We start from the raw sequence: 25574 nt of genomic DNA, 5'->3' as shown, positions 1-25574 counted from the left end.
TAAGTGGCCAAAAATACACCACACTTCTTTTAGTCTTTTTCTTCATCTTCCTCCAATGACTCCTAATTGACAGTGTTGATATTTTGTGAAAAATACAGAGGATGGAAAGATGAGAAAAATCTCGGTATAATCTCTTGCACTGCAATAAAGAAAAGTCATAACTTATGGGCAATATTATTTTAATACAATATGCTAAAAGGCCTTAACCATGAAGAGTGGTGTATTTTCTCTTGAAGAATTCCTGTTACTTGGAGTTATCCACTTGCATTGCGACATTTGGAAAGAATAGCTACCAATTTGAAATAATCTATAAGAAGCAGTACTTCTTACTTTTCCTAGTTTTATAATATTGCCATTATATGTACATTAACAATATAACATGTCTCCCTAGCAGACACACTCTGAATCCCTGTTAGCTACTCCCTATAACTTAGTCCTCATCAGATTTCATGTGATTTCTAGATTTTCTCACTTCTCAGGGTGCAAAAATTCTGTTCTGTCTTGTTTGATTTATGTGTGTCTTTTGAGGTCTTTTTGAGGGGGTGGTAAAAGTAGAAGGGTTAAAGATGTAATGATGTCATTCAAAATGAAAAAAACTTTACGGCGATTGGCATGTTTCCAGAGTTTCTGAAAGATGGCCAGCTTCCAGATTTCATTTAAAACTTAATTCACATAGGAAACAGTTGTGAAGCTAAAAGTCAGAGTGCTGAATCTCTGAAATTCTTTCTCTCTTCAAGAATTTGAGTGGCTTGCCAATATTTACAAGTTTTTCCCTACAATACAGTGTAAAGCTTCAGTGGCACCAGTATTTAACAAAGGAGGCATTAAAAACCTCAGAAATATGTCTTTAAGACTGATTCCTGTGTCATGGTTCTGCACCTCAAATTCAGAGCAGGCACTTTCTAGGCAGATGGTTGGTAAACCTTTTCTTCAGATCATGCACGCAGGAACATGGATCATCCTTTCATGGAGTTGTATTGTGTTCTATAAATAAAAGTCGTGCAGATAAATGAATTGTCAAATGATTTTCAAAATCTTTTTCTGTTCTGTTGTAAGGAATTTGTATCCTTGGATTGATTTCATCTTGTTGTGATTTCTATGAACCGTTCATGAGTGTCTCCAACACTTAGAGTCTGCATTTTTTTAGATAGCAACTCATCTTTGCAGATACTCACAGACGTCTTCTCATGTTTATACACCTATCTTTTCCCTTAATTTTACTTTTTGATGTATATCACATCCATAAAGAGAAGCATTAATACTATAACCAGAATATCAAGATGATGCCACTTTCTATTATGATTAAGAGAACAATGTTCATTATTTTAGTGACAAAATTTCTTTTATGATATGACCTTAACAGCTTCAAGATTTTCTTGCCAGTACTAGGCATCAATATATTTTAGGAATTCTGCAAAATGTAAATATTTACCATTCCTAGGCACCACGTCCAGCCTTACTGGGAATCACTACAAAATTTCACAGGCTATTGCACATCAGTGTAAATCTCTAAATTAGGTATTTCACGCATCTAAGGAAACAAATTCTGAATGTAGCTTACTTAGTTCCAAATCATTTAAGGTTAACAAGCAAGCAAAAAAAATTTGCAGTTACTCTTAGTTAGCCCTTTCAATCATACTTATTTCTCCATTTCATACACTTAATCTTGTGTTCCTAAATACTTTTTACTGCCCTTTAAAGTATTTCTTTTTAATTCTGGTCCTGAGTTTCCTTTGTAATCAGTCATATAACTATTTATCAACATAAACTTCTCCCAGTTCTTCACATCCACTTAAAGAAAAGGTATGTGAAAAATAATTTTCTAAGAGAAGAACAGTTCTCTGAAACAGAAGGCACTTTCCCCTCAAAATATGGTAAACAATGTAATGTTTTGTCAGTGTTTTGGCAGCTGAATTGCTTGAAGATGGTCTTCTATGTCCAGGAGCAAAATATGTCCCAGATGCTGCTCCTGTTGCTTAGGTTGGTGCAGTGCATGTCCTTAACAGCCAGCGTAGAACCTATTTATGTAGTTAGGACTAAGCAGACACAAGAAATTTTATATTAATGTTATATTAAGCCCCTGCCACAAATATTTTTTCCTGGAAAGCATTCAATTAAACAGAAAAAAAATCTATGAGACTGCTGTCTTTTCTAATGGCAGAATCTTTGTCTAGCTCCAAAATTCACTTGCTACTGAATGCTAAAAGGAACAGGAATTAAAAAAAATGTAAAATCATTGCCTTGTGGTTGTGGAAAATATGTTTACTTAGAGCAGCATATAAAATTTACTTTTCTGATGTGCCATGATCATGGATAAAAATACTAACTATTATCGATTGCCCACATATTTCCAAGGATTGGTCCTGTTTGCCTCCATCGAATCCTGGTGTCACTTGTCAGGGCAGCGTTGGGAAGGGGAATCGTTATTCGGTTCCACCTGAAATACATATAACAGACTATAGCATTTTACACTGACAGTTATTAAGCAACATATTTTGCAGATATGTTTATGTATCCTGGAAGCTTTGTGAGAAGCTTAATTTAAAAATCTGCTCAAATGAAGCATAAATTTACAGCAGCTTTGGAAAATATAAATTAAAAAGTAGTCCATATTTTCATACAATATATGAATGTTAGTTATTGTCTTTTAAAACCCAGCCATTTCCCCCCTGTGGGAATACACAAAATTGGTAAACACCTCAAGTTCCTTTGCTGTAGCAGCTTCTCCATCCCCATGAATATTTCGTAAACTGAACCTTCAGCAGGGCTGAACTCTGTTTGGTGAAAGCCCTCAGAGGGTGAGGACTGGTGCAGAGGATTTGGTGTGCTGCAGTCTGGACCATCATTCTCTATCATGCACAGAGGCTACACTTCCTGCACACACCAGGAGTTATGGTTCCTATGAAAATTGTATGGGACCCGGGGCTGTGTGTCATCAGATCATAGCAATGCTTCAATTGCACTAAGTGTTGTGGAAGTTGGGATACCAAGGGATTTTGTGCTATGCAGCAAAATGCCACTGTTGATTTTTCAGAAGAGATTTAATACTGAAAAGGGTTGAACCAAGAAAGTGACACTAATAACCATCTCCATCTGCAGAAGTACAGAGGATGTGCTTCACTGTAACCCAGTACTGGGATTCCATGTGAGTAAATGTCTCTGAGGATGTAAATACAGCTTTGAGCAGTGTTTTTTCTGGCCAAGAAGAAAACTTTTGTGGCTTTGACAAGGTAAAAGTTTTCTTCTTATTATCAATGTGCTGTCCACAAGTGAGATATTTGGAATTTTTCTTTAGCATCAAAAAATTATCATTATACCACAGAAGCAGCCCCATACATTTGAAGTTTCATTACTGGGTAGCCACGGAGCTCAGAACACTCCTTCCTTGCTGTACCCAGATAGTCAAAAATGAGTGATGACACAGAGCTGTGTGCTTTGCTGCTTTCTCCTGCCACACACAATTCACACCTCTAATCTGGCACCTCAGTTTTGCAGAGAGCTCTCTCACCCGCTGTAGTTTTCAGAGGCATAGATGGTGCTGTGGGGCAGGTGAGGCCCAGCACAAATCTCAGGCAGACATTCCATGTGCAGCAGCGACCACGAGCGACCGTGGTTGGTTGAAAACTCCAAGCTGACACTGGTAACACATTGAAGGAAAGAAAGCAGAAGGAAACCATGAGGGTACCTGGCATAGATCTCAATATAGAAGTACCAATATTGAAAAACCACCAAATTCACTATTTCTAATAACTGATGAGGAAACGAAAAATAATTTTAAGCAGAATTTGAATTTAAAAAAATCCTTCAAATGCAAACAGAATACAAAGTTTCATGAATGTTTAAAACCTCAAAGATTTTTAGACCAAGGATTGTCTGAACACAACATTTTTGTTGGGCCACCATTTAGCCAGTGGTTTTATGCTGCTGCTGTTAAAAGAACTGCATTACTTTTATATTTCATATTTAATATTGAAACAGTTTTGCATATGAGGAAAAACCTTGGATTAATCAGAGCTAGACAGCATCATGAGAGCACAGGACACCTATAACTGCCAGCTGCTAACTATTACACATGCAGAAGGTGGTAAAAGACCACCAGCTGTTCATGGACGGGCTGTTTCTTTCCTGGGTTAAAAGTCCCCAGTTTGTTTACAACCTATGAGTATAAGAAAATCCTTGGATGCCTTACATTCTAAAGACCTTGAAAAAGTTAATAGAAAGTGCTTGATTTACTGCAGATTTAGTATTTTACTGAATTATTCTTGTAATTTCTTCTATATAATTAGCTTGTAATATTCTGTTTTATTTTAAGTAATGCCAGTGGAACATTATAAAAGTAATAAATAATTTCCTCAATATTAAAATATTGGATTCTGAATTTTTATGATAATTTGCTGACAATATTACTTTATTTAAATGTGATTTAGTATCACTGTGATATTGTATCTATTAAAACAGTTTATGGAGGTTTTGACTAATTTATTCAGGTTTAGATGTAGAGATACCTTAGAGGTTCATATTTACTGCCTATATCCAGTATGAGTCTCTCACATTTGCAGTAATGAAAGCGTTATGAATAATGCTGCAGACTGGGAGATGTGAAAGGCTGCAGTATTTGGGAAATACAAATAGGAAAAATGGTGACCTAATGCTTCTTTAGTTATGAAGAAGCTCACTTCTCCTTCAGAAATAGAATTAAGGATATTAATCTTTCAAAGTATGTACTAATCTCCATCAGAAAACAGATCAAGACAGAGACTTTATATAACATGTTTACTGGCCAGGAGTGTTTACAGGCAAAGTTTTCACTTTTCATGTAGGAAAAGGTTGCTGCCTTCTCTTCCTATCAAATATAAGTGCAGTGCCTTGATTTTTGCTTCCCCTTGAATTCTGCTACCCTGCATGGATACAAGAACTGTCAGTGTTAATGCAGCTCTTTCCAGCTGGAAGTAGATGCCATGGGACACAGATAAAAGCACCCATAGTCTCTTACTTTAAACTCTCAACTCTGCAAAATACAAAGTAACTTAATCCTCATAAAATATCAAGATAAATATTCTGATCTGTATATAATGGAAGAGGGACAGTAGGAAGTTTGGGTTTGGGTTCCCTGTTTGAAGAAGGATATTAAGAATTTTGAGAGTGGACTAAAGGATGAGTAAGATGTCCTTGGCTTCAAGCACCAAGCCAGGATGGGCTTGTTCAGCCTGGCGAGGAGGGGTGAGCTATAGCATCCTGTGATGGTGCAGAGGGCACTCACAAGGAAACCAGAGTCAAACTCTCCTCCATAGTGTCAGACACGCTACAAAGGACAATAATCGTATAAAGACATGGTTTCATAGCTTTGTACTGCACATTTGTGCTGTACTTTATCACTTGAGCAGGTCACTCAGAGAGGTAGCACAGTGTCCACCCATGAAGATTTTTCAAGTTGTCAACAGGCAGAGCCATGTCTGACTTGCCCAATGACAATCCCTCCTGCTGCAGCAGGTCTCACCAGATAACCTGTGAAGGTCCCTTCCAACCAACATTTCTAAGATTCTACAAAACATTGAGCCTAAAATTTCTCCCTTCTCTCCCTTTCCCCAGGGAAAAATTCACACTGAATGTTCTGAAGAAGTAAAGCCAGCAAAAGTGATCAGCCTACAGACAGTGAGCTCCTCACGCTGATGGTCATTAAGATGAGGGTCATTTATCACCAGTCTTACAAGAATTAGATATGCTTGTGGCATCAGTAATCTCTGAGAGGTCATCAGGGCAGGTTTCTGCTGCTGCCTTTAATGCTTTCCCTCTTACATAGTATTAAGCAGTAAATCTCATATCCATTAGAAACTGAAGCAAAAGTCACTTGGAAATCATGAGTGTATTTCAGAATAATGGACTAAGAAAAGCAAGTTTTGACCTGAAAAGCTATTAAATGACTGTTTATTGCACGTGAGATACATAAATCTGGGCCTCTAAAGATCAGGAGAAACATTAGCTTTTGAGCAGCTTATATTTGTCATTATTAATGGGATCCCTTCTTCTGAAAAAAGATTTACAAATCATCATATAGGTTATATAAACCAAAATATACTAGAAAGCTGATAACCAAAAGAATGATCTTGCCAGTTTTACCTGTTACCAGGTTGGTAAGTTCCACAACCCAAATTGATGGAAAACTGGATCATGTGAGTCACCGAGGAAGGGAGCACCGGAAGGACGTGGAAGTAATCCACAGCCCAGACATTCCTGTTGTGGCCTTGGTGACTCTTTTGCTTCAGGCAAAATTTGGTTGCAGGAGTCTGCAGGTCCGGACTAATGACAACAGAAACCAAAGATGGCACCTTCAAAAGAAATTAAATTAAGCTTAAATAAGCTTAAAAGGTCACAATGTACCATTTAAAATAAAAAAAAGCAACTCTAATTGTACTGAACCAAATGTGTATTCTCTCTCCTTGATTCATTTTGTTGACTTTTTTAGTCACTTTTTCCCACACACTATCCCAAATAAAATAATTTACCATTATGTGGATAGGTATTACCCTGGGTACCAGTGATGCTTCTCACCTCAGAGGGACTGGATTGTTTGGTTGTAAAGGCACAGAAGGAAAGACTGCACCTTCTGTGCTCTGGGAAGACCAAGATTATGCTGTCTGTTACAGCTGGGAAGGGAAGGTGATGTTTGTCCTGGAGCCTTGCAGCTCACAGAAGCTAAGGCAGGGTAGGGGCATGTCTGCTCTGGATACGTGAGAATGGAGTAACAGCAGGAGTTCACAGGCATAAGTGGGAAGGATGTTATGTTGCTGAAATAAATGAAAGCACTGCCTCACAAAGCTTAGCCTTTGTCCTAAAGCAATGTAATTAGAACTTTATTATGTCAAAAGAGGATGTCAGCTCTAAAACTGCTTGTTTTAAAAAACCTCCACAATGAATTCCTTGTAATTTCAGATCCTATCTCTCCCCAAGTTCCCTAATTAATATTTTATTATTTTACAATTACAGTTTCCTTAGTTTTACAAAAGTTCTACCCTGTCTTTCACACAGAAGCAGGAGAGGAGGGAAGCCATGCACAATGAAACAATGCAAGTGACTCAACCAAACTCAGGCCAAACCTTACTGTAAACATTTGGTTTCTAAGTGCTGAAGTTACAGACAAAATGCATACAGACCTGTGCTTGAGATCAGCAGCATCTTTACCATCAAACTTCCATCAGACTATGTAAACAGACTGCATTTCAATATCTAGCGCATCTATGTGCACATGTATAAAATATCAAATTTTGCCTGTTTTGCAGCAGAAGAATAAGGAGACCTCAGGGCTAGATTATTCAGGGTAGATTTGGTCTAAGTGCTCCCTTGCCCTAGACAGGAAGGATCCTGAAGGCAAGTTCAAGGTCTTTATTGTTCTGCCTGAGGGTGGTGGATGCGATTAGAGGTGGCTGCACTTTGTAGAGAGGAGATGCTGCCTGTGCACTCTGCCAGCAGCTGCCTCCCATGGCTGAGTCTGTGCCCCATCACTGCAGACCCTCTTCCAGCCCCTGATCCCACCATGAATGACCCTCTCAGGACCCCACTCCTCAGTATCACACTGTGGCTAGAATGAGCTTGCTTGCCTGTTTCCCCAGCCCCGGCCAACACTGTGCTGTCCTGCCTGGGGCTGGAGTGACCACCAGTAACTGCAGAAGTGCCTGATTGCTCCTGGCTCTGCACATGATGTGTGTGTTTGGGAAGGCCACATTTGAGTGTCCCTGTGGAATTCAACACACAATATTCCTGTGGTGGCTTGAAAAGAGAATGATCTGTCCATCCCATCCACCTGCTTTGTTTATGACAATTTACCTTGTAAGCAGCATAGGTCAGGGTATCAAGAGGTATGTGTTCCCTCCTGCCTTCAGTCTTGGCATACAGTATGACATCATTTTCATGGGATTCTCCAGAATCACAAGTTCCCCCTGTACAACACACATTTGAGAGAGAAAAAAAATTAATTGAAGCCCTTGTTAATGGAAAGTGGAATCATATATGCAACCTTAATTATGAAAATAATTACAGTCAGATGCTATTTAACTTGGGATCTGAAACAAAAGATCATCATCCCTAAGGACACAGTGTATAGGAACTGTTTGATCAGATACATCATGGCAAAGATCAAGGGGGTTGACGATTACAAAAACCTCAAGTACCTCTTTTAATCAGCTTATCAAAACAATTTAAATAGAAAATGCTGTGCCTCAAGCAATACTTCTATCTGTGGGCTTTAAATTCTATTTACATAGAAATGCTCTGCTTTTGAGTTCTCATCAGTAAACTGCTATTTACTACTCACACTTCATGCAGTCACACATGTAGGCACGTAACAGTACCTTAAGTACTTCTCAGCTGATAATTTGGCAGCTGAGAACTTGTTCTAAGTAGGAAGTGAGAAAGACTGCTGTGTATCATATTTGTTGTGCTGCTCATTCTACTGTCTACACCATATCCTAAAAGGAATGGCTGGCTGGATTGAATCTATTGTACCACACAAAACACATGTGGTATGCTTGCCCAGCTGAAACACAGCAACATTTGAAATATCTTCCTATCAGTAGAAGGCAAAATATTCACTAAGCTTCTGTGAAAGAGTGGATGTATTGGCAAATATGAGCATTTTATTCTGCATTATAGTTACAAGATTAACATCATTGCAAAACTTTGGGGTTCTGGAAAAGAAGTTTTAAAACAAAGTTTCTGTATTTGAAACAGGAATTATTAATTAATTATTTCCCTTTACAGTATGGTTACACCAGGTATTAAAAAAAATCACAAAATAGAAATAAAAACAGAATGAGGAAGCTTCTTTGAAAAGACTGCAGAGTAGAAAGATTGCACATACTGGAACACTTTCTTGGCTTTTTATTTTTTGCTACATCCAGCCAGATCTTGTAAAAGACTAGGAAAAGCAGTCCAGAGAACTGGATAAGGTGTGCATCTTTAATGTGTTTTATACTGTAATAAAGAACATCAATTTGTCCTTTCAAAAATTCTTCTTGCCTGAATGTTTAAACAATTATTTATTTAATTTAAAAATATGCACAGAATACATTTTTCAAACAATATCCTGCTATCCTCTCTGTCTGCAGCTGGTGACAACATCTCCCCTAAGTTCAGAAGGTTGACAAAATTTCTTTCCTGTTTCTCCTGCAGGTGTTGTAATGCTTGGAAGAAATGGGAAAAAGCACCTCTTTTTCCTGTGCTTTATTCATAATTCATGTAACACAGAGGAGATGTGCAACAATTTAGGACAACAACATGAGGTCTTCCCCTCATTAAATAAAGTCTGTTTTTTCTTGTTGATACAGAAGGTTGCTTATGGAGGTCACAGGTTTACTCTCTGCTTCCTATTTTATTATTCTATTATTCTCTTTCAAGCAAAAATCCTCACTTTCTCTAAACGTGGTGTTGAGAGAATAACCTCATGGAACTTCCTTTATGTGCAAAATAAAAGTTCTGGAAAAATACTGTGAACATTAACCACTGTGTTCATGGGGATTTTGGTCTGTTGCAACACCACACTAGTGCAGTTGCACTGACAATAACAGTGGGAAGTAACAGGACAGGTCGGTTCTTGGCAGCTTTCTTAGCCCTGGTGAATGATTGATGTTTAATTTGCCCCTGTAAGGAAGGTCCACAGATGATTCTAACACCACACCAGTGCTTTTCATGAGGGATGGCACATGTAGAACACACCTCCTCCAAGAACGTAGCACACCCTGTGTGAATCTCACCCTGGGCCAACATGTTAGCAGAGGAAGGATTTTATGAATGGAGTAGGAGCTTTTGAGGGGAAATTAATCCAAGGGTTCACCAGGAAAGGCTGCCCCACCCCTATGCTGCTCCCATCTCATCCTCTTGGGCAGCTCTTGGATGGATTAGCAGCAGAGTCTACATGGATATGGCTGCAGGAGGATATGAGAGGTAGCTGTAAAACCTCCAAAGATGACAAAGGTATGACTGTATCTTCCAAGTGAACACTGAGTGAAATTAGTGTACACAAGACAAGAAGATGCTTCTTCACAGGAGACTTGTTAAACTGTGGAGCACTGCAGAATGTAAATCTCACATGCTCCACATCTTGTATTACATTAGTAATTTATACTCACCCATACTGAAATAAAATCTCAAGTTCCCATAACCTGTGGTGTCCATGTATGGAGTACATATTTTTCTTTCTCCATCTCTGAGAAATACCATAGCTGAGCCTGATTCCAGGGTTCCACATTCAGTACCAATGACGGCTCCAAAGATGTCCCACCTGGAGAGGCAGAGAAGGTGCAGCAGCACACAACTGATAAACTCATACAAAACATGCCATAGGGGTTCATTTGCAGTTACAAAATTAGCTGTTTCTACTCTTACAGAGGACAAAAACTGCAGTGTTTCAAATATGATCTCTATGCCATTATTTGCATATTCAGTATTAGCTTTTAAACTCAGTTGATTCAACAAAGGCAAAGTTAATATAAATATTTATTTAAAAGAATTTGGCAGAAATGCATTAATTAATAAAAATTTGAAGCTTTTAATGAATGCTAATATTACAAATATGTAATATTGTTCTAGCATCCTAATTTTTTTTCTGGTATTCAAATATTTAAAATATAAATGCATCCTGAATCATTTTGCATAATAAAAGATTTACAGATCAATGAAACTTGAAAAGGCACATGTCCACCATATCTGCTATACAAATATTAAATATGTAGGTAATAGCTGAAAATGCTCCCTTTTCATCTTTTTGAGCATTTCGGGTAACAGTTTTTAACTAACACATGAACAGAGTATGAAAAAAGACTGCTGTGTTTCTAATATGTGATGATACGATCTTTCTCAGTTTTTCTGTACAACATTTTATCTTATTTTTATTCAGTGATAATTAAAAGAGCTGTAGCAGAATTTTCCAATTAAATATTTTACATTGAAAATACATTTTTATAATGGAAGTGATGTTTACTTCAAAACTTGATCAAAATGTTTTGAAATATTAGAAAATGTTGAAAACTTGTGCATTATTTTGGTCTGATACATTATTATTGTTTGTGTCAAAGTCTTAATTCATAATTAAGTATTTAAGAATTATAAGGCTGATAAAACAATGAAGTTATTTAGAATCACTAAATCCTGATAATCCAAACATTTAACTATCCAGCATGATTCAGGAGGAATGAGAAGACATGGAAGTTCAGAAACCTTTGTGAGAGGTAAAGTCTTTTCCTGTCTCCTTCCACAAGAGACAATCTCTAGCAGGTATATGCTATATCACAATTTCAAAAACTCTCATTTCAAGAACTAAACAGTCTATTTATTAGTTTAACCACTACAATGACTTCAAAATGCATTTCTAGGACCTTCTTAAAAGCTGCCAATTTCCCTGTGGACCTAAGCTGTGACAGACTGGTGACATGCCTGTTTGGAAATCCTGCTTTAAACCTGTCAGTCATTTACACAGGAATTAGCGAGCTTAATATCACTGAAAAGCTTTATGATATAAATAAAAATATTTTAATGGAAGCACAGTTTAATCTAACCCTAATTCTATTGTGCAGATTTTTTCAAGCTAATGTGCAATATAATCAAAACAGAATTTTGAAAATGGGTCTCCCAGGCTGAAGGCAAGCGCAGAATTAAACAGTTGTGCCTACTTTAACTTACACAAAAAAAATCTCACAATGCTCCATTGATCTTTTGTATGCTCTATTTAGCTCAATTAAAACACTCTCTGTAGTGACCCACAAAACAGCTCAGGGTCATGAATGATGCAGATCATAGATGTTTCCAGGGATCCTCTCCTTTTAGGCAGCATCAGAAATGAATACCAGAGAATTCTACATCTTTTTTTTTTTTTTAAAGGCACTTTAATAGAAGTACATCAACACACTGCCAGTAAAGAAAATGAAGAAGGATCCTGGGTCATGGCATGATTTAACATTTACTTTTGAATTAATTTATTCTTCACATGACTCTTGGAATTTTTCTTTATATAATTGGTGATTTATAGACCTAAACTAGACCAACAGAACACAGAGGTCCAAAGCAACAGTGGGTCTGCTACTCAGCTTGAAGTGGGATCTGTCCACTTTTAGGATCAGGGTCTAATTCACCCAAGTAAAGAGAAGCAAAATGACAGTGAAAATATGTGTGGTACTTACAACAGCAAGCCCTATCTACCTAGCTTCCCACTTTAGGTAGCACATGTAAAAAATACCAACCAACTGCTTATTAAAAACAGTGATGATTTCCTCTGCCCTCATCTCCAAGAGCATTTGGTGCAGAGAAAAGTGATGATGACCCCTATACCTGAGCTTCCTTTTGCTCTCCCTGATGAGGGTTGCTTTTGCCTTCCCCTTGAGAGCTGGCAAGCTCCAGCTGATATGACAAAGAACATTCTGTAAGCTCAGATATACAGTGTTCTGTGACTCTTTGATTACTGTAAAACTGTATTTCAAATATAGCTTACATAGGATTCAAAAATATTTCTCTAAGAAGTGATTAAGGAAACTCATATGTATTTGCATTTATATACAGCTCCCAACATGAATTCCAAAGAAATGTTGAGAAGAGGAACAGTAGAGGTGGTAATTTTATATGATGAGGATGTAGTCCATAACATCACCCAAGTTCCATGTTTAATTATGGCAGCATGCAATTTAAATCTCCATTCTTATAGAACAATAGAAAGAAGGAAGTTTCTAATATAGAGTAAAAATTTCAAAGGAAAAAATAGGAAAAGGTTGTGAGGTCTGGGCTGGCAGAGTGGGGGCAGATCAGGACCTGGTTGCTGGGACACAGAATGACAGAACTGAAGGAGGGCTGCACCTTCCCTTGCTGCCTGCAGTGGGACCAAGGCAGCACAGGATGGGGAGTCGTTTTCCTAATTCAGAAGAAATTACATCTGCTAACACTGGGTTGCAAGTTGCTCAACTTATCTTAACTAAACACCAGGTTGTGTAGAGACAAGGTCTACAGACAGGGCAGATGCCCACAGATGGCACTCCCATCCTGTTTTCTTCAGGATGGAAAAAAGATGGAGAGCACATCTCAAAGGTGTCCCACATGGTCACACAGAACACAATGAGCTCATTTTCTTCCCTTTGTCTGAAGCAGCACCTGCTGCCATTGGCTGATTATTTGAACTGGGACAGAGTTCACAGTGAGTATTTTTTCTGTAAACCCCAAATATACCACATATCCACAGGACATATTAGCATGTATTTCTTAAAAGGTGCTCTTTACTTTCAGCACAGCATAGGCAGCATTTGAATCAGTTGCTAATGATGTGAAGTACTTTGTAGGTTAAAATCAACAGTCAGTGGAGACCCATAAATTAGAAGTGTATGTTTCTCATTGCCCTGGGGTTACAGCAACTAATGATTTTTTTTTTTAATAGAAAAAAATCAAGATCCTATTGAGGTTATTTTCTTTTTGTCAGAATTTATACAATGAGGTATATAAAATGAAGCTTCTTTATCAGGCCGCATTTTTTAAAACTCCCTCATGTTTTGGTAAGAGTAGTAATATTGTTGTCCTAGACAGATTTGTTTATTTTCTGTGTCCTCGCAGCAGTCCCTGTTGGATATGGCTTTACAGGGACTCTTTGAATCAGAAAGTATATATTCAAAATAGGAATAGTCAATTATCAGCCAGACCGTGAGCTCCTGCCCAGCAGGTATGTCTGTGCTCTTGGTGCTGCTAGATGAGAATGGACTGCTGCTTCAGCTTTCCTGCCCCCACCTTCTCCTCCTCTTCCTCCTCCAGCACCTACAGACACCTGCAGAAGCAGGAGCTCTCTCTGTAAAGTGAGGCCCACAGCAGTGATCCAGAGGAGGTGAATTTCTCAAGGAATTTCATTTCATATGGATATGAGCTTGTTAACACCCTCTGATGTGAATTACAAAAAAACAGATCACCATCATACGTTTCTTTAGAATGGCTACATAAGTCACAAACAAAACTTTTTTCATGGTCCAGAGACAAACTGTTCCTCCTGGACTTCCTGGACTTGTTCCTTCCTAAAATCTGTTCTTCCTAAAATCTTCCTAAAATTCCTAAAATAATGTGCTATTTACAGTACTTCTATTTATCCCTAGTCACAATCTTCCCTGACTATGCAGCAGAGATAAAATGCAATTATCTGTTTATCCTGTTTCCTCATCCCTGGAGTGATGCTGCTTGCCTGTGCAGGGTCTTGCAGGGGTTGGGGACACTCACCCTTTGGGCTGGTTCTCAAACTCTTCTGCCCACTGCTCCTGGGCATCCTCCATGGAGAGATCCACGTCCCGAGTGGTGGCGAAATTGAACTCGCTGCCCTCTGTCCCATGGAAGTAGATGGAGTTCCCATCAGACTGGCAGCTGTGCTGTGGGCAGAAGGAGCACATGGAAGCTGAGGTTATGTTTGGTTTGTACAGTGTTCACACATTGTCAGCTCTCAGCGTGAGCTGCACTTTATCTGAGGACTCACTGATGCCTGAAACTAAATAAAAACCAGATGGTCATCTTGAATCATTCTTGTCCCGCCCCAACAATTACTGTCTCCTAATCTTGTATCTGCTTCCCTACAAACCCACTACAGACCATGGTAAAAGGGTGCTTGGATTGAAAAAGTCATGGTGTTTAGTTCTGTTTTAAAGTATCACCCTTATGTCTGGCCCACACACAACTGTGTCTGCAAATAACTTCAGTAGTATATCCAATATTGCTATGGGGATTTTGTAGGCGTAAGAGTTTTGTGCTGTGAAACATGTCAGATCTCTGTGTTTGAATTTTTGCCAGAAGAGGTATTTGTGTGTGAAATTGCTATGCATTGCCATACAGTACAGTTTGGGCCTCAAGTGTATGAGTGAAAAGGGCTGTGTTTGCCATATTTAGTCCAAATTGCATAAAAAAATAGCTCTAGAGGCAACAAGCTCTTGTGATAGAGCAATCCCAGGGGTCCTGAGGCTGCTCCCAAACCCAGTATGCCTACTTTTCCTACTGCATTTCTGCACATTCTACCTCAATGGCAACATCAAATGATGCCATGATGCCATGTGTCTCCCCCAACATGCCACGACCACCACAACTCTCCAGGAGTATTGGAAGAAGCTGCCTGTGAGGTGCACAAGGCAGTTACAGTACAGATTTTCTTCTTTCTCCCATCCTACTTTTTACCTTCTTGTGTATCTGATAAAATGACAGTCTGCCAAATCTGTGAGGCAGAAACAGGTACTAGAAGCTTCTCAAGAAGATCTACCTTAATGCAAAATGAGCACTTCACAGTTTTTGAATTGTTCATATTACAAAAAATACTGATAAAATTAGTAGTTCTCTAAAACACTTCTTTTATTCATGTGTGTGTGTGTGCGTGTGATCTTGCTTTTCCTAAAATTGGAAGCTGAATTAAGTAATTATTAATTAGGATAATTTTGCATTCTTACAACATTTCAGTATTTAAAAAAGAGATACAATAAAGCCAAATTGCATTGACCTTTTCAGTTATCATCTATGCAGTGCCCTCTTGTCTCTTGAACCCCTTCATAATGCACCAAGGGAAAATATGACAATCACATCTTCTGCACTTAAAAAGGTCATGGTAGTGTCACATAAGGGAATAATTAGACTTTTAACAAAGGGAAAGATGGGGCAAGAAATGAAAACTGCTCAGTACATCTTTGTCTGTGGGTTTTCACAAGCAAAGTACAAAATAACACATTTTGTCATATTCTATAACACTTTATTTTTCAATGCAATAAAGTGACAAAATTGAAATTACTTTATTGATAGTTTTCAAGTATGGTTGTCAATATCTCTGCAATTAATTCATATAGAGGAAAGTAATTATTATATTTCTACAGATGCCTACACGTTGTTCAAAAAAATTACAAGTATTTGAAATCTGATTTTTGTATAAAGACTTCCTGGTCTATACTTGAATGGCAAAAGCTCTATGTTTATTAGCACAGACTAAATATCACAAAAAATATAACACATTATAAAAATGTAAAGACTGTTTCAACTGCTAAAATAAACAAATTGCTGTTAAAGTGTGGTTTTTTTTTTTTGTTTTTTTTTTTTTTTTTCCCAAAGAAAGGTCAAAGCAATAGAAAGATCCTGAAGTGTTGATAATTTATCACAGAAATTAAATAGATTTTGTCACAAGTCTCCTTCCTCCTTGTTCTGTTAATGCAGCATACACAAAGTACACCATACATGCCACTGAAAAGGCAGAATAATTTACACATCAAATATATTATAAGTCACAGAAATTAATGAGGCAGTTTTAAATCTTCTCTTTGAAAAACAGCACTTGTACTATGCAGTTATTTATAATGGACTGAGAAATTGCTTTTGTTTACTGATTTCAACCATCACATTCATCAATATCGCTAACATCAAAATTTTAAGAATAATTTGTTTGTTGTACTTCTTGATTTTCAGAATTTTCTTCATTTGCTGAACACAAATAACGTTCTTTTATCTGTCAATCAATCTGCCACAAAACTCATTATCTGCAGGCAGTCAAATACACTAAAATAAATATTCAGGCTAAAACTTAATTCAAATTTATATGTAACCCTTCATCTTAGGAAACAAATAGATAAAGAGGTCCTACTGAGCTAGATATTAGAATTACAGACAAGCATTGGAAAATTGTCTTTAAGTCCAATGTATCTCTCAGATGCTAAGTTATATGTAAGTATGCATTTGATAGTGGGTATATAATTAGTAATCTCTTGCCTGATGAAAACCATCTATTAAAATAAACACAAACCAGATACAACCCCATTATCCTTTAATATTTTTACATCCTTCTGCTTTCTAGCAGAATATTTATTGAATGGAGTTTTCATTTAGGTTGTCAAGATAAATAAATGGGCAGTTTGGCAAGGGGTTATAAATAATTATTTATACAGTGGTGTATGATCAGCCCTTTACAAAAGCTCAAAATCATAATTTATTTAATTAGTTCTATAAAGCTATATTTATGCATTTATACACAGCTCCATAGTATCTATGAATATGTATTTTATGCATATTTTATGTGTTAATGAACCACACAACGTATGGCTCAAATCACAATCTGCTCCTGTCAGCTTTGGCTCATGTGAAACAGCTACGCAGAAGAGAAGTTCAGACTGAGGTTTAACTCACCCGTTATTCTAAATACCTAAGAAACATGTAATAAAAACTCATGACCTTAATGGCCTTTAAAAAGAGTGAGAAAGAGAAATATACTCAAAACACATGTATGGCTTTTAAAGAAGTTCTGAGGGAGTGCCACCATTTTATTGTCCAGTTTTGCCCCAGTGCCGCCATCCGGGACCTGGGACACCCGCCCTTGGGAGAAGCAGATGTGGATGAGCTCCATGAGCTGAGCAGCCCAAGCAAGAGCCAGGGCTCCCCTACTCGTGATCTTATTCTCTCCCCCCTGCCACATTTACCTCGCCTGTAAAACCAACACCCTCAGGTTGTTTTTCTTTTAATTTTCCAAGCAGTCCCTATCTTTCACTGCTTTTACTGCTCCTTTTTTACCCAACGGGCTGCTGAGGGAAGAAAAACCTCAAAGAGCACTCAGCCAAATTTTTCAGGAGCAAAAGAAGCTCTGCAGGAGATGGTCCCTCACCATTATTGCCCCCAGCTACCTTGTCAGTCTTGTTCAGCATCCAGGAGGCTGCTGAATGTGTTGTATTATTTTGTGGGTTTGCAGTAGGGCTTGAAGAGATTAAAGACAGAATTGACACCATCAGACTCATTTTCTCTTGAGTTCAACCCAAGATTTGAATTCAAGTCTTTAGGGAAAAAAAACCCTAAAGTACAATTTACATATTGTGTTATCTCTTTCCCAAATTAAAGCTTTTACACTTGTAGTGCAAGTCTACATACTTCCAGTACTAAGGACTGAATTTCACAAGTGTTTATTTTGTTAGTCTCAAGAGGTAAAAAATGTGGAATGGACACATAATGAGTGTTAAAAATTATCTGGATTAAGTCCTCCCTAAACTGGAGATCCTGTTGATTATGTCATTGTAGGGCACTCTTTGATGAATTCCAGATGAAATTTTTTCTCTGTTTAATTTTAATTTACATTTAAATAATTTATAAAATAAGAGGAAATTAACTTGCTAAGCTATATTTGTAACTAAAAGGGCCAAATGAAAGCAACTTTTAAGATATTTGTCCTTGTTACTATGGAAGCATCAGCTGTAGGTCCAGAACTAAAGCACCGTTCAATTTTGTTTAAATGGGATTAAATGTATGTGGAAGATTTAGTGTGTTCTTGTGCAAATTACAACACTGAAATGTTAACTAATCTGTAAGGAAAAGCTAATTTAGAGAATAAATTCTTTGACAAATCTGATAAACATCATTTAACAAAGTTTACTCCCAGATCACATGCATAATAGAACATAAGACACAGGCACTTGAATGAAGCCACTTCACAAGAGTAGCTGTTTCCCATTGTTTGCAACTGGAATCAGCCTGCCATAAGCAAATTGTTGTATTCCTAAATAAACAACCCCTGCCTGTTGCCAAATGGAAAGAAGCCAGTTCGGGAACTGTGGTGATCCCAAGACAAAAAAACCCAAAAGAACAACAAATAGTTTAATTTAATCTGGCACTACCTTATTCACTAGCTGTAATTGTTAAGCTATTGCTCTGCAAGAATAGGGCAAAATTAAAATTGGCTGGATGTATTTCTGAATCTCAACATTCTTGGATTTACTTTCAATCTAATCTTCACTCTGAATTTGCTGTGTTTCTGAAGTTTGTCTACTGGATAGTTATGGCATCACTGCTTTTTCCCCATTTTCAAGGCCCTGCATGGCTCATCCTCACCTGCCTCCACCATTTCCCATATGCCCCATCTTGTGGGCCACTTTTCCTTGACCAACAATGTTGTCACCATGTGTGCTGGTGAGACAACCAAACTTGCGTGCCCTTGCCCATTCTGCTCACTGCTCTTGTCAAATTCCCATGATTGCCTTCAGACAATTCCTTAGTAGTGTCTTCAGCAAGCCTTATCAATGATTACACTGAAGAGTGCACTGATGACCAGGATGAGCATTCTCCCCTCCTGCAGTATTTCCTTTTACTCTCACGTCCCCATTCCCAGCTGATTCCCTGTTTTATAACTGGATGGCAGTGTCCTGGGACACAGGCTATCTTTTTGGTTTCTGTCTGGAGAGGCAGCAATGTACATTCCTTGATCAGGGCTCTTTGATGCTACACTGTCACCACAACTACAAAAAATACATTTTCACTCTAAAATTGCTGTTGCCCAGTTTATCAGTAGTACAGTTCTTAGCCCAAATTGTCTGTAAGACCCAGCAAGTCTTACTAATTCATATGAGATTTCTACAACATATTATGAAAATATTAGTTATTGGGAGAGAGACGAATGTATGGTTGTAAAATCAAACTTTTGCCAAGAGCCTGTCACACTCTTTATCCTACACTACACTTCTTAGATTTTAGATTCTTTTAGGAAAGCCTCTTGATCATATGAGATGCAGAATTGTTTAAATTATGGCTGGTCAAAACCATCAACAAAAGCAGAAAGTCAGATTTGGTGAAGCAGGCACTTTACAACTGGACCTCTTTAAGGTTTCATAACTAAATAATGACCAACTTTCTGTAGCATCCAAATGGCTTAAGGGCCCCAGGTGAGATCTGGGCTCCTACACAATGTAACATGTCTGAACAATCTCCATATTTTTAAAGACTTGCTTGCAAGCACCATGTAAGGAGACATCAGCTACCCTCAGCGTGACCTCTTGGCCAGGAGGATCTGGAGATCTCCAGTTCACCCTGCAATGGGAAGCAGCACAAGCTTCAACCAGATCAGCCTCTGTCACAGTCACAGCTAAGGACACAGACCTGAAGATTTTTAGAAACTCAAAAGACAAATATTAGGAATGTAAACAGAAGCACTGAAGTTCATCCAAGCCAGCTTCTGTCCCGGTTGTTCAAGTCAAACTTGTGAATCAATAAATACCTCTTGGCTTTACAGTATGGGATTTCTTTAGTTGGAGAGTGGAACAGAGGGCAACTAAATGATACAACTGTGCCATTCGGCAAAGCATCAACAGGAAACACTAGTGTGAAATTCCTCAGTGTAACAGATTTTTGGCTGAGGTCTTGCATATCATCTTCCTGAGGTTCATTCCTGCACTCCCATGAAAATGTTGTTCACCTCTATGCCTTTAAAGCATTCACAGTCATTTTTACCATCATTTAATTAGCTTTTTATCACTGACAAACACTGATGCTCCTCTTCATATTATCTCCCCTGGGCCTAATGGCCCTGATGATTCTTTCAGACAGCTGTAGCCTCACAATTTATTTTTTGGCGACATTTCTTGCATTGGAATGAATGTGTTGGGCATTTGGGCAGTGCCAGCTTGCAAAGGGCTGACGGCAGATGGAAAGAAATCTGCCCAGTATGCCTTCACCTCTACACAAGCAGAGGGCCATCAATTTCCCCCATTAAGGAGTTGTCACGCAGCCCACCCAGCTGGAGAAGCATCTCTGATAGCCAGGCTGGCTGGCGTATGCTATTCAAATACAAAATGCACTTTAAAAAGAAACGAAAATATCATTTGTCGGCAAATTGAAACTGCGTGGCTTTGACCGCAGCCAATTTTTTAATGACTGTAATATTTTAAGTGATTATTTTTGCCACTTCAGAATGCTCCTTAGAGAGGAGAGGTTTTTTAATTAAAATCTAGGCAACGCAAACAGATGAGATATGAGAAGCAGAGGAACAAGAAGAAAGATGAAGAAAATTAATTGAAGAGGCATTGTCAACGGAGCTATAAATTAGTTATTGTGTCTTTCTGGAAATGAGTCATACAGGTTTTAAAAAATTTTAAATTTTGCCATGATAGCAGGTACAAGGATAGGTTAAATCCTGATAAAATCATACTTTGTATGCAATGTCTCAGTCAGCAAAAGTGTGGTGACAGAATTTAGGTACAACTTCAAATTCTATATTCTGTGGATTTGGCGGTTAGTGCTCCTGGCCTGAAATCCCTTTTTTAACCAAAGGAAAGAACACAATGTGATTAGAATACCTTCCCATGAGAAAAACAGAGCTTTAGTCTTTCCCATGTGGTACATTTTTACACCATTCAATGTAGGCTACAGAACAAAAACTTTGGCTACACAAGGAGGTCAGGAGCACAGAGGGTTATAGTGCACTTTCCATTTCCAAAACAATGGGATGAAACTTGTCCTGTGATGTAGCAAGAACCATTCTATAAAGTGTGTTTTCACTCATCATTTCCGATTATAGACTGTTATTCAAAGGCTATTGCTTTGCTTGTTTATGAGTGATTTGTGTGATTTGTATGGTTCTTAATTTTCTAGGACATTTCATGATATTTGTACAACACTAATCACTCCGGTTTCCTTAATGAGTCATTTAACTGGCACAATCTGAACTACTCCTCCATGCTACTGGGAACTGCTGGTGTTTGGAGCACTCTGCCCTGAGCATCATCTGCTCTTCTGAAAGCAATGGTGTGTACATTTACAGCACTGTAAAATCAGAGTGAAAAAGAATCAAGCAAAGTTGCTTCTACTCTGGCATCTAATGGGTGAATTCATCTGGTTTTTACTGATGTGCATCTCACAGTGACCTGTGAAGATCAAATTCTTTCCTTCTAGGAGGCAGGAAAGACCCCCTGTGCTTTGACGCCAGCTCAGAGCTAATGCTGGCTCCCTGCTGTCCCTCCCAACACTTCCAAGCCACAGGGAACTGGCGTGGACAAAGGTGTAGGCTCAGCATTGCTGCCCAACATCAATTCTCAGCTGCCCAAATGACTCACAGCACTACACCCAACCACCTGTCAGTTCTAATGAACTCCTAGGCATTGTATCTAAGTATTATTATTTTAATTACAAGTGTGATTATTAGCAAAAAAAAAAGCAAAGAAAAAAAAAAGCAAGAGCAATTCCATCCATGGGCTAGATCCAGCCCTCTGGATATACAAATGCCTCCTCATGGGCACAGCTCAGAATGGCACAATCTAAAGGGAGCCAGTCAACAGATTTTGTGCACCCTGCACTTCTTTCTTCAACTCTCCTCCCCTCTCACACTCCCCCTTCCACCCACAGAGAAGCAGGAATGTCTCTCAGATGAGGTGCAGCAGGAAGTCTGCCTGTCTCTTCCCAGGAAGATGTGGTGGATAAGAGCTCCTGCGAGGCAAAGCTGCTGGTTAGAAGGCTGGGTTTGGCCCACAGACCAAATACTGCCTTGTTAAATCTTACTCAAATAAAAAAAAGGAATTTTGTCAGAAGAATCTGCATTGTAATTTTGACCAATATAAGGTGATAGCAATTTCAGTCTGCCATTTCCACACTGGTATACATAGAATACGTATCTCCTCCTTCAAACAAATATAATTGAACCGACTCAGAAAATGGATACTTGAACACCTTTTAAAGCAAGAATTTAAAAGAAAAAGAAACAGAAAAAAAAAAATCTTGTTCATTTTAGCACTAATAAACCCAAAAGATATATATGGATCAGGGTGTTTGTTTTAGAAGAAGACAATCCGGAGCTGTTCCATTAATTAACAGAGTATTCAGACATTTGGAAATCTACTCTGGAAGGAGGGAGGATCGAACAGCTTAATCAGCCTTTCTTTTTTGCCAAATTCCCAGGCCTGTGTGCATGTCTTCTCTGCTCAGCGACACACAACAACGCAGGTTCAGGAAGGACTTTTAGCTCTAGGATGTGCACAGCCCTGCTCTGCTCAGGGTGTGGTAAAAGGTCATAGTGTTTTACACATATTTTCAGCATATTTTTCTGAGTGTGAATGTTTAGTTCTCCCATTCTTTTCTTATGCAACTTTCTCTTCTGCCACACTGGCATACATATCTGGGAAATGAAAACAAGCTGAACGTGATCACCTGTTATTTAAAGAGCTCACCGAATCAGGACACTGGGATTGGAATATTTTCAGGGTTTATTGGTCATGCCCACAGTAGTGGATCAGTTACCATTCCCTGGCTCTAAACCCAACCTGCTCAGTGAGGCTGGCAAATACCTGCCCCCATTGCCCCATCCCATGTCAGGCTTCACACACAGAGCTCAGCACCAACAGCCTCAGGTGTAGTCCCCAAACCCTGCAGACCAAACAAACCAAACTGTCCAGCTGAATGACAACCTCCAGCCCCCAAATGAAGAGTGGCTGCAACTACTGTGAGACAGCAATTCTTAAACTTTACTCTTCTCAAAGATGGTAAGTGTCACTGGGTTAACACACCACGACCAAATACATTGTCACTCTGGTCCTGTAATGATCCATACTGCTATTTCTCAATGTGGAAAAATCCCAGAGATAGGTGGCTTGGTCTCAATGTTATTTTTGTCTAATCAAAGCACTGCAAAAACATAAACTCTAAGACTACTGAGGTTCTCTCCCTTCTCAAAATTAATTTTAGAACTTGTGCAACCCATTTTGGACTAGGACAATCAGAGAAAACAAAAGAACTTACAAATGTTGTACCTCGAAGCTCAGAAATTTCTGGTCAAATATACAATATATAAGAAATGCCAAATGAAAACTGAAATCACTTTTCTGATCCATAGGATTAGAGATCCAAGGAGCACTATTGACAGAAGCACAGCCTTTTTCCATGCATTTCAGCAGCCTCAACCACCAGAGCAACATCCTAACCACACTCAGTTGTGAGGCCATGCTCATGGTCAGAGCTGTCACTGGAAATATGGAAACCCAGTCAGGAATTTATCCTGTTCAACACCCTTCCACACAGTCCGACGCAGATAAACACATTCCAGTGGATCCAATTAATCTCCTAAGGGTTGCTTGGCCTTGCTAACAGCATCTCCCTTGCCTTTTGCTGTCTTCTTTGGAACCAAAACACACAAGCTCAATGGCTTATCTCTCAGCTTGCATCCTATTTCAGTGGCCAGGTCCAGCTGCGTCTGCAACCAGCCATGTGCTTTCAAACGAGTAGCAACTGCTACTGAGGCAACAAGAAATGTAAGGAAATCCCTAGGCCAAGCTCGAGCAGACTGGGAGAGGAGGAGAAACTGCTTCCCAAGCTGGGCACAGGAAAGTTCCCACAATGTTTATTGAGAACACGGAATCCAAACCTACCAAACTGGAGTGAACACATTGCTGCAAATTTCTCAGTAAAACTCTCCACTCCAGTGGTGCTGTCTTCAAGTGATGTGCCCTCAAAGACAAGCCAGGGACTCAGTAGGCAGCAAGAATGACCCCACTCCTCTGAGAGGAGAGCATCTGCCTAGGTGGATGCAAATTGCTGTCATTTGCTGTCAAGGACAGAGAGTGGTCTAATAGCCTAATCTTACATGTTAGATCCTCAAGAAATATTTTTAAGCCTATTTTTTCTAAAATATTATTTGAGAAAGGATGAGAGGATATTAATTGAAACCTGTATGGCACAAGCACTCTTGGGTATCAGAGAAAAGAGATTGGAATGATGTTCGGCATTGTGATAGTGAGAATGGGAACTTGGAACACATAGGTGAGAGTTAAAAAGTTAGCATGATACAGCAATGAAACTTCATCAAATCAAAGAATATCCTGAATTGGAAGGTACTCACTGGGACTATCAAAGTCCAACTCTTGGCCTGCCCAGGACAACCCAAGAGTCACACCATGTGCCTGAGAGCATTGTCCAAATTATTCTTTTGAACTCTGTCAGGCTGGTGCTGTGACCACTGCCCTGGGGAGCCTATTCCAGCGCACAACCACCCTCTGGGTGAAGAACCAATTCCTCATAGCCAGTCTAAACCTCCCCTGACACAGCCTCATGTCATTCCCTCAGACCTTATCACTGGTCACGAGAGAGGAGACCGGTGCCTGCCCCTTTTCTCCCCTTGTGAGGAAGCTACAGACAGCTATGAGACCACAATTTGCTGATCCCTTAGTAAAAACATAAAGAAAAAAAAAATTGCTATACAGACAAAGATCAGGACTATTTAGCAAGTTCTTGTTGTCTGGGAAGGAAAAAGATTTGTAGAAAAAAGGGAACTAGAATTATCTGTGATGGAAGCTACTCCTGTAACACTGTTAGGGTTTCTCAAATATTATTCTTGTATGACAATGGCTTTGGGTATGATAGAGAAATCTCCTATAGCCTTCCTCTATGCCATATTTAATGTCATTAGCACAATCTACAAGGATTCTTACATTTCTATTTATACAAAATGTTACATTTGTGATGAACTGAGATTAGAACTACGTGTTTTAAAGAAAATAATAAAGGATTTTGTAAATTTTAATATAATATTCCAAACATGAAAAGCAAAAAACAATTGTCAAAAAATTGTTCTTGGTGTTAGAATGCTACAACAGGTTTTATGCTGATCTGATGTAAATCTTGACCCAATTTATAGTCTTACTTTTGACATTACATGAAATTCACATTGCAAAATCTGTTCAAATTATATTTGGCAAGATTGTTCCTGAAAATCTGAGGAAGACTGCAGCAAGAGCTAAAAATGAACTGAGTGAAGGAGTGTTCTGGTGACAATACAGACACACTCCAGGGTCCCATGAAGAATTAAAGGCCTGCCTCAC

General features: G+C 38.7%; 1 protein-coding gene across 1 annotated transcript in view; it reads right to left on the bottom strand.

The window, feature by feature from the left end:
* The window catches only part of RELN (reelin), a gene marked incomplete at its 5' end in the record, with an annotated part of 276672 nt that overhangs the window by 98479 nt on the left and 152619 nt on the right, over positions 1–25574 (bottom strand). Inside the window, 6 exons of the mRNA XM_083859081.1 lie at positions 2328–2437; positions 3509–3637; positions 6118–6326; positions 7822–7934; positions 10122–10273; positions 14227–14372. Of these exons, the coding sequence (XP_083715207.1) occupies positions 2328–2437; positions 3509–3637; positions 6118–6326; positions 7822–7934; positions 10122–10273; positions 14227–14372 (859 nt within the window). The remainder of the gene's footprint in view (positions 1–2327; positions 2438–3508; positions 3638–6117; positions 6327–7821; positions 7935–10121; positions 10274–14226; positions 14373–25574) is intronic.

Source organism: Zosterops lateralis, assembly GCF_965231275.1.
Source record: "Zosterops lateralis genome assembly, chromosome: 4".
Classification (NCBI taxonomy): domain Eukaryota; kingdom Metazoa; phylum Chordata; class Aves; order Passeriformes; family Zosteropidae; genus Zosterops; species Zosterops lateralis.
Note: the sequence above shows the minus strand (reverse complement) of the source record. Positions and strands in the feature narration are given on the sequence as shown.